The sequence below is a fragment of the Podarcis liolepis genome, assembly GCF_965112155.1.
Source record: "Podarcis liolepis genome assembly, chromosome: 6".
Lineage (NCBI taxonomy): Eukaryota > Metazoa > Chordata > Lepidosauria > Squamata > Lacertidae > Podarcis > Podarcis liolepis.
The window spans coordinates 50,566,257-50,579,193 of NC_139559.1; the positions used below are offsets into that span (position 1 = coordinate 50,566,257).

The following is a 12,937-nucleotide window of genomic DNA, read 5'->3' on the forward strand; positions in this document are numbered from 1 at the left end:
TGGAGTTGTCTTTCAGGACCAAGTAAATCATGATAACATGTATCCAGTTCAAATGTGCTCGTTCTCCACATGAAGCTGGTGTCCAGTTAGCTCCTGCTTCTCTCTTCCCCTGCTAGGGTGCAATGAGCTCTCCCCTTCCTATCCTTGGTGCTTGGCAGGGGACTCTGGGCACAGGCCTATTCCTTTGCACTTTCTTTCTGTTCTTGGGTTTCCAAGCTCCATGATTTTTGTATGTTTTGTTTCTTTAACTTGCTTCAAGCTGCTCATGTGCCTTCCCTCCTCAACCCACCCCCTTGCACCCTCCCCTTCCCTTACTCCTGTTTTCACTTGTAAATTCTTTCTGTATCACATAACTATATGATGTTGAGTTGCTGTTTGTATGATTTTTCTCTTCAGTTACATCTTTATTATATTTTTAGGGCCCAGGGATCATCCTGATATTGTTGATTCATTTATGCAACTCCTGGCACAGGTGTGTTTTAGTTTCTTATTCATTCACTTTCTGTTCTCTCTCTTTCTCTTTTTTAATTCAATTTAAACCTATTTTTAGCTTTCTGTTGACAACGTTTTTTCCTTTTAGTTGAATATCGAGTTTCTCCATCTGTTTCCGTGGAAGTTGAAAACAAAACATTCTCCTTTTTCATAGGTGTGAGTTTGCCCTTTTCATTCCCCAAGGGGCAATACCTAGTGATGCAACAAGGCTTGTAGGTTGGGTTTGTTTTCAGGTCATGTGGTGTGGCCTTGCCCAGGAGGGGGCTGCTGAAAAATGTTAATGTAGTTCAAGAGCTCTGGCAGCAGCATTCCAGTCCTGGTATAGATCTGCGTGCTTTTCTGAAGTGACTCTGACTTCTTTACAAATGCTGGCAAGTCCATAGTTTCTGTTTATTAGGTAGGAGTGATGTATTCAGTAACTTGGTGGATCTGGGAGGGGCAGCTGATCTAATGGGCAAGGATAGCAGATGAGCCTTGTCTCCCGTGTTTGACCCCAAAACCCTTCTGCACTCCAGCATTTCTGCCAAGGCTTCCTGTGTCTGGTGTTTTGTCCCCCCCCCCCAAGATTGTGCATCTTCCATAGAGCTCTGTCTCTAATGCTGTAATGACATCATGCACAGGGCAGGGCAAAGCAGTGGTGGTGGAATACAAACAGAGGCTGGTGGGTATCATTCCCTGGAGTAAGTGAAGGATGAAGCACCCCCAGCAAGTGGATTAGAATGAGCAATCCCTAGACTGAAAATAAGCTGCAGCACTAAGAACTGATGGAGCAGAATTGGGTGGGATCTTATATATTGATCTCCTGACTGTAATAAGATGCTCTCTCGTTGGCTCTGGTTTATTGTTGCCTAATGGGGTTTCTGTATACTGCGATGGGGGAAGTGTCTGAGTGCTTAGCTCCCCCTTGTGGCAGTTAATACAGATGCAAATATGGGAGGCAATGTTGCTAATAGGTAAAGGTAAAGGGACCCCTGACCATCAGCTAATACGTTACTGTAAATCTCGCACTTCTCTTCAGTAACACAGTAACGAACTTCCAGAAAATTCTGAAATTTGACAACAGCAAATCGCAAAATTAAAATGCCACCCTTTAGAGTTCTTATTCTTGTTTTGTCATCATGTTAAGGAGATGTCAGCTAACAGTGTACAGTTAAATATCAAATACTGAGATCAGTTATAATTATATAGGTGGAGCCCTATGGTGGATCCATGTTCTCAGGAAAGGGTTGGAACAATCTCATCCTAGGAGGGGGATAGGGAGTAGCTTTAGCCAGATGAAGGAAAAGGCAGTTGGAATGGGAGATGTGAAGAGAGGGGACTAGGAGAAGCCCCTGGGACATCCAGACACAGTTGAAAGCCCCACAGTAGCTCATGCGGTTCGACATGGAACAACTTGGGACCCCAGATCTTCTGACTGACTGCATCCAGATGAGACCTAATCACCAGCCAATATTCATCCTGAAGAGTTAAAAAATGCAGCACTGTGTCTGGGACAGTGGGTGTCATAGTTTGGCCCATGCTGGAAATTAAAGCAGTAGTGTTTCAGTGGACTCAAAACAATGCTATTAATACTTTTTTATATTGTATGTCTTCCTCTCTTGCATATATATATATATACACACACACTTTCCTCCCTTGGTTGAATAAATATTGTTTGTTTGCCTCCATATACTTTGAGAGAAGCTCAAATTAGAAGTTGCCTGGGTTTGGGCTGATTTAGCTACTAGTGCCCAGTATGTTTTGTTCACCACTTCTTTTGGAGATGTGAAAGCTGGTGGTCTGGAGACACTGCACCCTCCATCTTGGGGTCACTGGCGTTCTCATTGTCTCTTATTCTACTTCATCTGTGAGCCTAAGTCCCATTGCACTTTTGCTATCTCTCAGCATTCACATTAAAACTTAACACACACCCCAAAAGAGGAGAGAGAGGCAGCTGATATACTGGTTCTTCCCCATATTGTCATTAGCACTTTCATTCTTTCTTTGAGTAAAAAATAAAATACTACCTCCTGGTCCGCCAGTCCCACAAAACAGCTTACAATAAGATACAATAAAATTCTGAAGCAATATTTGAAACACTTGTAACTAAAAGATTAATTACAGTAGTCCAGCATTTGAAACTCTTCATCTTCCAACTGCCTTGCTAAAAAGATGTTTGGGCCATGCACCAAAATGCATCTTAGCAGACTCTCTAGAGAGATACTTCCAAGGGCAGGCTGCCATCACCCAAAGAGTCATGCTCTTTGTGGCTACCAGCCTACATATACCTGTAGTACCTGGAGCAAGAACTCAACTAAAACAAAAGAGGCAGAGTGGATTCATATGGGAGAATATGACCCTTGAGGTAACATGGTTCCAAACTACGCATGGTTCTGGATTCTGTATGAGGCAAGGAGGACTGGGTTGCATTTGAAAGTGCAGCTTCTGCAGTCTGCCAGTTTCCTATAATTTGCTGACATTGTCTCATTGGCAGAATGTCACCTATACCCTTCTCTCTTGGAGTAAGCCTAAATTGGCAATGCCCTAGAAGACTTACGTTAACATATGCTGTTTGTTTAACTTGCCCAACTGGTGGCCCATGCCCAGGCTTGTTCTGTCCCAACAACCAAGTTAAAAGACACTGGATATAGGAATATGTGAGAAATCTGAAATTCGAGGGGAATGTTCTCTCCTCATGCTTAGTGTGGAGACAAATCAGTAGGAAAATTCTTCACAGCATCAGCATCTGGCATGCACTTCCTTTGGAGCCATCTAGTGAGACTAGAATACAGGCCTAGCAGAAGGGTCAGTTTGCTAAAATGAGAAGACCATTGAGTATGTAACAACACTGCTTGTCCATTCAAGTGGACTGGTACATTGTGAAACATAAATGTTGTGTCTGTGGGCAGAATTATGCAAGAATATATACCATTTTCCTTTCTTTGTTCAAAAATCAAATAATCTTGATTTGCAAGTATTGCCCCACTAATGCCTATATTATCCCTAAATCAGAAGACCAGCAGCCTTGGCTTAAATATACATTTGAACTTTCCTGAAATTGTGTGTGTGTACTGCCATGTAGAAGAAAAAAAGAAGTGAAGAGGAAAGGGAGACGCAAAAGAATGATCTTTTGTTGGAACAATTTTAATTGCTTAAAATGTCAGAACACTAGAGTCATTCCTTTAGCATAGGTGTTTAGATGAAAATTTTAAGTTTGTTCTTAGAGGTCCTAGTTTTAGCGCACCACCATAAGGTTGCTTTGATACAAAGGTAGTTGTTGAGAGAGACAAAGGGTTAGTGTCAAGTCATGAGCATATTGCGAGCTAGCACTGAGGTTCCTTTAACTGGCTGTCATTATGTGGTATATTGGCTAAATTGTTTATTGAAACCTGTATAGGTATTAATATAATTTATTCTGCATGGTTTAATTTGCATCACTTTGGATATGAGCAAATGTTTCAGTAATGGAATACAAAGATGTGTGGGCTCAGACATTTGATTTAATTGGCCTTTTTATCTATTTCTATACTGGTGGCTCACAATGCACTGTGTACTAAGCAAATCTGTTTCCACTTAGTTGGCTGTAACACATTGTGGGAGGAATTCAACATAGCACTATTGCAATCATTCTGTCAAAGCAAGCGCTTCATCTTGCCATATGGAATGATGCCCCCTTTCTTCCTCCTGCAGGCTGTTTTGGGGGGGGGGGTCTCGTGGCCCTTCTCCAGCCCATTTGGGTGCAGGGAGAGGGAAGAGGGGAAGCCCCATTGCTGTAGTTCCGCTAGTGGGGCTCATTAGTTGAAACTGGCCCTCAATATGTAAAACAGTACTTGGAGGGATGCAAACAAACAAAACATTCTTTACTAGGGTGATGGAATAAAAATCATTTTTAAAACTTTAGAGTATTAGCAATATTCCGTAGCAGTTTTAACAGTAGCATTTGCAATACAAGAACCATCGAAAACCCTGCAGATTAGCACCAAGCAGATATTTACCATTGCATGACAGAAAAGGACATAACATTGGATCATAGGAAGATGCCTTACACCAGGTCAAACCATTGGTCCATCTAGCTCAGTATTGTCTACACTGATTGGTAGTGACTCTAACAGGTTTCAGGCAGGGGACATCCCCAGCCCTACCTGCAGATGTCGGAAATTGTACCTGAGAGCTTCAGTGTGCAAGGCAGATGCTCTGCCACTGAATTACAGCCCTTCCCTTAACTCTCTTTGTTCCTTCCACCTGGGTGATGAACAAGTGGACAATCAAGGCATGTAGAGTGGAAACTGAGAATACAAAGCTTTGGAAGCTAGTCATTGCAGCGATTGGTATACAGTTGCAGGTACAACAAGCAATACTTCTGCAGCCCCGGAAGATCGTGCTTCATTGAAAAAGCACATACTTCACATAGCTATATAGGAGTATAAGTTGTTTAGGGCCCTGTTTGTTAATAGGTCTCACCTTGTTTTGTGAATGCCATGGTGGAGCAGATGTTTAGGTCCTTCAGGAATGGAAGTAACAGTGGGGACTGCTGTCCAAGGTGCTGAAATGGATAGGCTTGCAGAATTCTTGCCTGTGCTTGCTGTCTATGGTGCTGAAATAAGCTGCGAGGCAGCAATATTTATATTAAGTCACAAGTAAAATCAGCCTTTTTGTAGTTTAACAGGAATACTGAAACTAGATGAGCCCCCTTTCCTGGTGGTGTAGAAAAGAATTCCCACATCTCTAGATTTCTTCATTTGTAGCAAAGTAGGAATCCTAGTAGGTTGTTTCTAGGTAATGTTTCAATTACATGTGTCTTCAGAGGCTCTTAATTACCTGGAGTCCTTGATGCCCTTGACTTCAGAAGTGTCCTACTTATGTTCTTTCCCTTCCTGCCATATCTGACTTACTGTGCACCATGGCTGATGGCCAGGTAAGTGCACATGGGGGTCTTGGCCAGGGAGCTATTCTGTGGCACTTTTTTGCCTCTGGCTTGCCAGAGCTGTGTTTATTGTCTGTGTATGTGTGTGTACCTTGCAGGCACTCAAACGGAAACCTGACCTGTTCCTGTGTAGCAGCCTGGATGTCAAAGCAGTATTCCATTGTGGTGAGTAGGCAGGCCCCGTAAGACTAAGCTATCCAAAAATTGAGCTCCCTTGATGCAATTGGGAAAGCTGATATAGCCAAATGAGGCAGTGTTTCTTAAAGGTTCAGATATATGACAGCAGCCTGCATGTTTGATGTAGAAACACCCCTCAAATCAGACCAGCTGAAGCTCCATATAAAGTCCTTGTGCTTGGAGAAGGGAAGGCTCCTTTCCTTCCCCACTCTTGTGGAAAGCTTTGAATTGTGTTAGCTGAGTCCTGAAGTGTTGCTTTCCCTCTAGGTGTGATCTCCTTGAAGTTCCCTGAAGCACCAACTGTCAAAGCTGCCTGTGGCTTTTTTGTGAGTGTTTTGCTTTTGCTAGATCTGCCATTGGCCAATGGTACAGGCAGAGTTGCGTTTCAGCCAAGTGGCTTGGAAGCACTTGTGCTGGGACAGGATGGAGAAGCACCCAGAACTGGTGAGAGGGAGCCGCCTCGAAATTCCAGAAGGGAGCTTCTCCTTTCATAAGTTGCCATTTGGGCCTTTTTATTTTCTTTTGCAGTTGGGATTTTTTGTATGGAGGCATTTTCTCCTAACTGTATATGCCTCCACTCTGTTTGGACATGTATACAGGAATGTTCTCGTCTCCCACATGGGAGATGGCTATATATCTGAGTTATAGCAATATAGTTTGCATCAACTCCTTCTCACTGTTTCTTACAGACTGAGTTATTGCCACGTTGTGGGGAGATTCCACCGGTGGGACAAGTGGTACATGAGAATGGCAAAATGCTGCTGCAGGCTGTGCTTGAGGTAAGGAGTGGGGCTTTTCAAGCTAAGTCAGGGACAATTAGAAGGAATAACTGGAAGGAGCCATGCTCACAGATAAGCTGCACTTATTCCAGTATCTTTTATTAATTCAGCTCCCTTCTAACCAGAATATCCCTGAATGATTTGCAGCCTGATCTAGTATTTAATGTCTTTCTTGGAAGCGTGTTCCACTAAGTTCAGTGGTGCTTACTCCCAAGCAAGTGTGCCACCTTGGCCACTTCCTTTTTAAAAACATTTCCTTGATGCAATCTGCTGGAGCCTTCTTAGGTTTGTAATGTAATGCTTCCTTCAGTGCAGTCTCCTGGGAGGATTATTGTCTGGTGTTAACTGGATTTGCTCCATCTGCAGGGTGTAGGTGGCCAGGCTGCACGCAACTTGATGGATCACTTTGCTGAGATCCTCTTTGCTCTCAACAAGCACTGCTTCAGTTACTTGAGTGTCTGGATCAAGGAAGTGATGCAGCAGGATGGTTTTCCATCAGCCCGTGTCAGCCCTGAACAAAAGGAAATCTTCAGCCAGCAAATTCTCAGGTGAACTTTCTCTTGAAGACTTTTCTGGAAGACTGAGTTGGGGAAGATGTGTGAAGGGGTTTCTTGGCTCTTCAGCTTTCTGTCTATGCCCCCAAATTGTCATGAGTGATCATGATAGATACTGAACATTTCCCCAGGTTCAACAGTCCTCCCCAGAATCTTCTACAATAAAGAGCTTGTTTATTTTTTTTAGTAAATTAATTAAGATGTTCAGAAAGGTTCAAGGTATTTATATAAAGTAGAGGTAAATAGAAAAGGGTAGCATGGAAACTAAACATGAACTTGAGTTTTTATCCTTGTAGAGACATGCTACCTATCTTGGTGTTGCTTTGGTTTCTCCTTTAAGCCCCTGCTACTCCATGTAAAAACCCATGAATTCACCAGCATTTAATAATTATAACAGGAACATAAGCAGAGCCTGCTGTATCGGGCCATTGGCTTGTTCTGGCAGGCTCTTTTTGTATTCTTATGGCTGGAAGAGTAGGATTCACTAGATTAATCCAGCCACCGAGGAACTGAGATGCATTGGTGAACGAAAATTTGCAGAACAGGAACATGAGTTATTTGAAAGAGGATGTCTTAATGGAGGGCAGCAATGATTATAGTAGCTGTGTGGAGCACGTCTGCAGTGCCCAGCTCTCAGTGCTGGGGATTCCATGGGTTTGGCACTGGGTGGTGCCCTTGCGTATGGGAACATCCGACTCAGCTCTAGCTGGTTTTTTAAGTGATTTATTCACCATTCTTATATATCAGACTTTCATCATTCTTTTTCTGTGTTAGCAGAGAGCGTGTGAACAAACGGCGTGTGAAGGAGATGGTAAAGGAGTTCACGCTGCTGTGCCGAGGACTGCATGGTACCGAATACACAGCAGACTACTGAGGGGCCATGTAGCAAAACAGGAGCATGAACAGATCTGCTGGCTACCTGCCACTGCCTAACGCTGCTATTGAACCAGCTCATAGGACGATAACCACAACTAACCTGCTGAGGCTGCTCCTCTCAAGAATGAGCTGTTTGTCCATCCCTCCTGCATGTTCAGAGGCAGCAGGCTACAAGGACTTGGAGCACAGGCTGGAGCTGAGGATATTTCCTCCCCCTGCTAGACTGGTGCAATGATTGCCCCTTGTTTTCCCGGCACACTCCTGTAGACATATCTGTGGTATTGTCTGTTCCTAAAGAGTCTGCCTTTGCCCTGCATGAGGCAGCTTGTGTCTGACTGAAGTGGAAGGCCCTGCAGCCTTGAATTATATTAAGGCTATTTCTAAGCTGTGGTGTTTGGTGAATTGGGGGAAGAGATGTAACTTCTGGACAATATTGGGCAGGGGAGGGTAAAAAGCTGTAGCAGCTGCAGTTGCACTTATAGCTGCCCTAGCCTAACGGGTAATAAAGAAGAGTATGATGTCGTTTTGGACAAAGAAGAAATCCAAATTCTGCAACAAAGTATTGGAAAGAATCAAAGTTAGCTTCTCAGAAGGAAGCATACCTGCCAGCCTTTGCATTTCTTGGTGTGCTGGCAAAGTTGCATAACCAGTTCAAATTTACTTTTTGCAGGCAACAATCTATAGGAGCATCCCGTGGAAGGCATATTATCATACTAGCCTGTAATATGAATGATAGTTTCTAGGTTCATTTAAAAGGGTTGCCGCCACCTTTACGCGCTCTGATGAAAAATGTCCCTGGTTGCTTCTGCAGCTGAAGATCAAGATGTGACAATGGATCTGAGGGTGTGCTACTGTTTATGGTGGAAGGATGGAAGAGGAGCAAATCATTTTCATATGGGGGACTGTTGGTATTGCAGGTTTGGAGACTAACCAGGTTGAGCAAATGTGCAATTCAGAATGACTCCAGGGCCAGTTTCAGTCTCCCCATACAACATGAGTTAGGTTCCTAACTTGGGACTTGCTGTAATGTTTCCTATCCCTCGGTAGCGAAGCTCAGTTTACATAAAAGCAGGTTGGGATGGCTTGAACCTTAGTCAATCCTTTCTATTTAACAAGAGCTTACCAAAGTAACAACTGAACCATCTAAATAACAATAGCAGATACCAGTGTGGTAAGTACTGGAGCAGTTCTCAAACACATTTGCAGGCTCCATTGAGGTGGTTTGTGGAGTGGTCAAAAGTATCTGTACTTGGCCCTGCACTTTATATTTTCTGATGATGGAGATGGACTTCACAGAACGTTGCTCACAAAAAACAGGCATATCCATCGCATTAGAAATAAAAGACTGCAGTTATTTAGAGTATGAGTTATAAAACAAAAAAGTAGCTGGCTGAGCCCTGCACCATCCACAGCATTTTCCAAGTGGTCCATGGAAAAAGTGGTTTGAGAACTGCTGTACTAGAGGTTAATGTAGACATCAGCTGGAGCTTCTGCATTTCCAAGGCAAAACATGTTCTTCAGGAAGAATATGCTTATGGGACAACAGAAGCTGAAACAAAATCAGGCATCTTAAGTAAATGCAAAAAGTAGCATACTGACAATGCACTGTTCTAGGTCAAGTCTTGAAAAGTGAATAGGTATACCGTATATTTTTCCAAGTAAGGGTTGTTCCAGTTCAGGCAGATGAAGTACTTTGAATCTGGAAACAAGATAAGCATTTTGTGTAATCTTGGCTTGTTAAGTAACTGGTTAAAAAAGTCAAATTACATCAGAAATCTTCACATCAAATGTGGACTTAATGTTTAACTAATCAGTGCAACTAAGTAGTTTATGTGTTTTGATCAGAAATTGGAGTAATGATCTGTAATTAAGTAATCTATAAGGTGGCTTGGTGGCTTATCTTGAATAGCTATAAAACCTTCACAATGCACATGGAAAGAACAAAGTATAGTTGGCTATATTAGGGAAAAAGCAGTACTCTGGTATTTCTATAGCAGTGGCCATGATTACACCCCAGTAAAGAGAAGTATCTACATTAATGCACAAAACAAGCAGTACTTGGCAGAGAATGTGCCTTCTAGGTTTGGGCATGTGGTACATTGCTGCACCTTCTCTCTTTCCGCTGATTTCAGTGTTTCTGTTTGGTGTTCTTTGCACTGAAACATTCCTTTAAAAAGTAGCATTTTGAGGCTGTGTGCTATACCTTTCAGTTATTTATTTGAAGCTCTTACTTCCATGCTGCTTATCTAAGCACTCCACACTTTGCCTTATTAGGAAAGGTATTGATCACTGGTGTGGTCATGGGCTGCTACAGGGCTTAGCATATGATGTTGCTGCTTTCCGGATCCTGATACCTATGCAACTACTGCCCAGGACCTTGACTGATGAGCTTGCATTGCAAACAGCACTTGACCCATGTCTTCGTAGGTGGTATAAGTAGAATAGAAGGTACAAGCAAGAGACTGTAAGAGGCCATGGAGCTGAATCTTACTTTGCAGCATGGAGCAAAAAGCAACATAATCATTACTAGCTTGTGCAAAAGACTGCCTGTTAAACCTTTCTTGTGCTTTTTTTTTTGTCTGGCATGGCATGGCAGTTGGCGAATGGAATGTGGAGGTGATGTTCTGAAAATAATGTTCAGAGGAAACAAACTTACGGAGATTAGGAGCAGTGCTAATGTCTAAACACGGCTTCTTCACAGTTATGCTGCATTTTGTAGTATGGCTTATGGAGTTGCATACTTCCTTGGTTATTAAGTATTCTTGTTTGCCCCACTCTTGTCTATCTTAGCCTTTCTGTCTATAACTCTTAAGCTATTGCTATGTGGTGGTCTCTTTCTTCACTTTTTGGACCATGTGTGAAGGGTAGAGGTGTGTGACTTCTCTACATCGCGGGTGGCCGTGTAAAACAGGTATAGCCAATGTGGTGCCCTCCTAATTATGATGGGCTACCATTACACCTAATGGCTATGGTGGCTGGGGCTTGTGAGAATTGTAGTTCAACAACATCTGAAAGGCCAATGGTTAGCCACCCTGGTGTAAAATAACTCACCTGACCGCTTCTAGGGCCTTGGCCTGCTACAGGATGCCCCTCTCACTTCAGCAAACTATTATAACAGCAGCAGAAGGTGAGCAGGAGACCAGGAAAGCAGCTATGACATGGTGTAAGCAGTGTTATAAACAGAAATATGAAAGCTAGGAGCTAAATGGCACCTTAAACTTAGGGTATGGGCGCAACAATGGAATGTCTAGGCACACTTTTTTGTAACAAGAATGCAAAGCTGAAAATGAATGAACTGCAGCTAAAATATTATGTTCATTTTTCACATGGTTTAGTCCTTCCACTGCCCACCCCACTAATATTCTTGAGCTCTGGAAGTGAAGAGGCAGAAAAAGGTCCTTTCCTTCCACTCTGCAGTTTTAATCTGAAATTTTAGGCGCAGTACTGCACCCAGAGCTCAGAAGCTACTTGCGCTAATGGAATTCCCTGTCGAAAATGTGCCTAGAACAATGGAAGTTTAGAACACTGGGTATATACTTCTCTGTACTACCCTGTGCTATTTTATGCTGTGCTCATTTCTGGAGGTTCCCATTCTACCAGTTACTATCTCTCCCACTCCCATGACTTTTCTTTTTTGCTGGTATGTATCACAATCCCCCACCCCAGGGATCATACATACGCAGCCAGATACTAAGAGCATTGGCCAGATGGGCTGTAATGTGCATAGCATACAGTGGCCCTCCTATTATCTGATAAACAATTATGAAGTTGATTTGGGTGTATTAATGCTTCAGAAAAGTTGCCCAAATAAGGAGAAAGGAAGGATGCCAATGAATTTAAAATAGAACTTTATTTGGCATAGCAAGGTATACAAGTAGTGTTTAAAAATGGTTTTTTTATTGGCAAATTATTCTAAGTCTTAAAAATGTTACTAGCTTTAACTGAAGTAGGTTCTTGACTTAAGGGATGTATATATCCCTTACCTGGTACATCTTGTACCTTGTGCTCAATGCTGTTTTGATTCCTGATTGGATGGCAGATGTTTACACAACACAGTGCCAGATGTGTTATATTTTTATTCTCTATTAGGATATGGAATGATGTTTCTCCTTTCTGTTTGATAGGCATGTTCAACAGAAATAACTTTGAGCATTATATTGGATGGTACACATCTAAGGATGTCAGTGACTTATGCTTGTGGGTCAGAAATGACGAGTGGATAAACATACAGTGGTGCCTCGCAAGACAAAAAGAATCCGTTCTGTGATTCTCTTCGTCTAGCGGTTTTTTTCGTCTTGCAAAGCAAGCCCATTGAAGGATTAGCGGATTAGCGCTATTAGCGGCTTATCTGCTGATCGGATCAGCTGACAAGCGGCTTAGCAGCTTAGAAAAAGGGGGGGGGGAACCAGCAGGAACTCGCAAGACATTGTTGTCTTGCGAAGCAAGCCCATAGGAAATTCGTTTTGCGAAGCACCTCCAAAACGGAAAACCCTTTCGTCTAGCGAGTTTTCCGTCTTGCGAGGCATTCGTCTTGCAGGGCACCACTGTACCCTATCCTGCTACTGGGAGGAAAGATGCTAGTACACAACTCTTTAACACAGATCAACAGCCACCCCTTTCTTCAGTCTGTGCTTTTAAACTCCAAAGAGCTGCAAAATATGTAACCTCCACCTGAGCAGACAATGCATATTTTGTAGGAGCATAACTGTATGGAGAACTATAGGACTCCATTTCTACTTGTTTCTATAGGATGCCATTGCCTCTCATGTTCTTGTGTGCTTCCCATAGGTGTAGGTATGTGGTTGCCCACTGTGGGAAACAGGATCCTAGACAAGATGGGCCTTTGGTTTAATGCAGCAAGACTGTTCTTATTTATTTACTACATTTGTATCCTGCCTTTCCTCCAAAGAGATATCAAGGAGATATATATACTTCTCCCCATTTTACCTTCAACCCACCTTACAGGGTTGTAGTGAGTTGAGTGGCCCAAGATCACCCAGTGAGCTTCATGGCTGAGTGGGCATATGAACCCTGGTCTCCAAAGTCCTGTTCAGCACTCTACCCACTATACTGGCTCTTTATCATAGGATTCTTATACACCAGCTATTCAAAGCCTGGTTCTTGCTTCTGAGTCCTAAAATTCAATTCCTCATGCT

The 12,937-nt window shown here is 42.8% G+C and overlaps 1 protein-coding gene across 4 annotated transcripts in view; it reads left to right on the forward strand.

Moving 5' to 3' along the window:
* IPO13 (importin 13) overlaps positions 1 to 9,141 on the forward strand; it is a 45,171-nt gene extending 36,030 nt beyond the window's left edge. For 2 of the 4 annotated variants that reach the window (XM_083509885.1, XM_083509887.1), the window contains 6 exons: positions 420 to 472; positions 5,494 to 5,560; positions 5,840 to 5,898; positions 6,262 to 6,351; positions 6,718 to 6,899; positions 7,683 to 9,141. In XM_083509885.1, coding sequence (XP_083366011.1) covers positions 420 to 472; positions 5,494 to 5,560; positions 5,840 to 5,898; positions 6,262 to 6,351; positions 6,718 to 6,899; positions 7,683 to 7,779 — 548 coding nt within the window. In that variant the 3' untranslated portion in view covers positions 7,780 to 9,141. Of the gene's footprint in view, positions 1 to 419; positions 473 to 5,493; positions 5,561 to 5,839; positions 5,899 to 6,261; positions 6,352 to 6,717; positions 6,900 to 7,679 lie in introns of all 4 variants that reach the window. The other 2 variants (XM_083509884.1, XM_083509886.1) reach the window with 1 other exon arrangement.
* Positions 9,142 to 12,937: the final 3,796 nt, after the last annotated feature.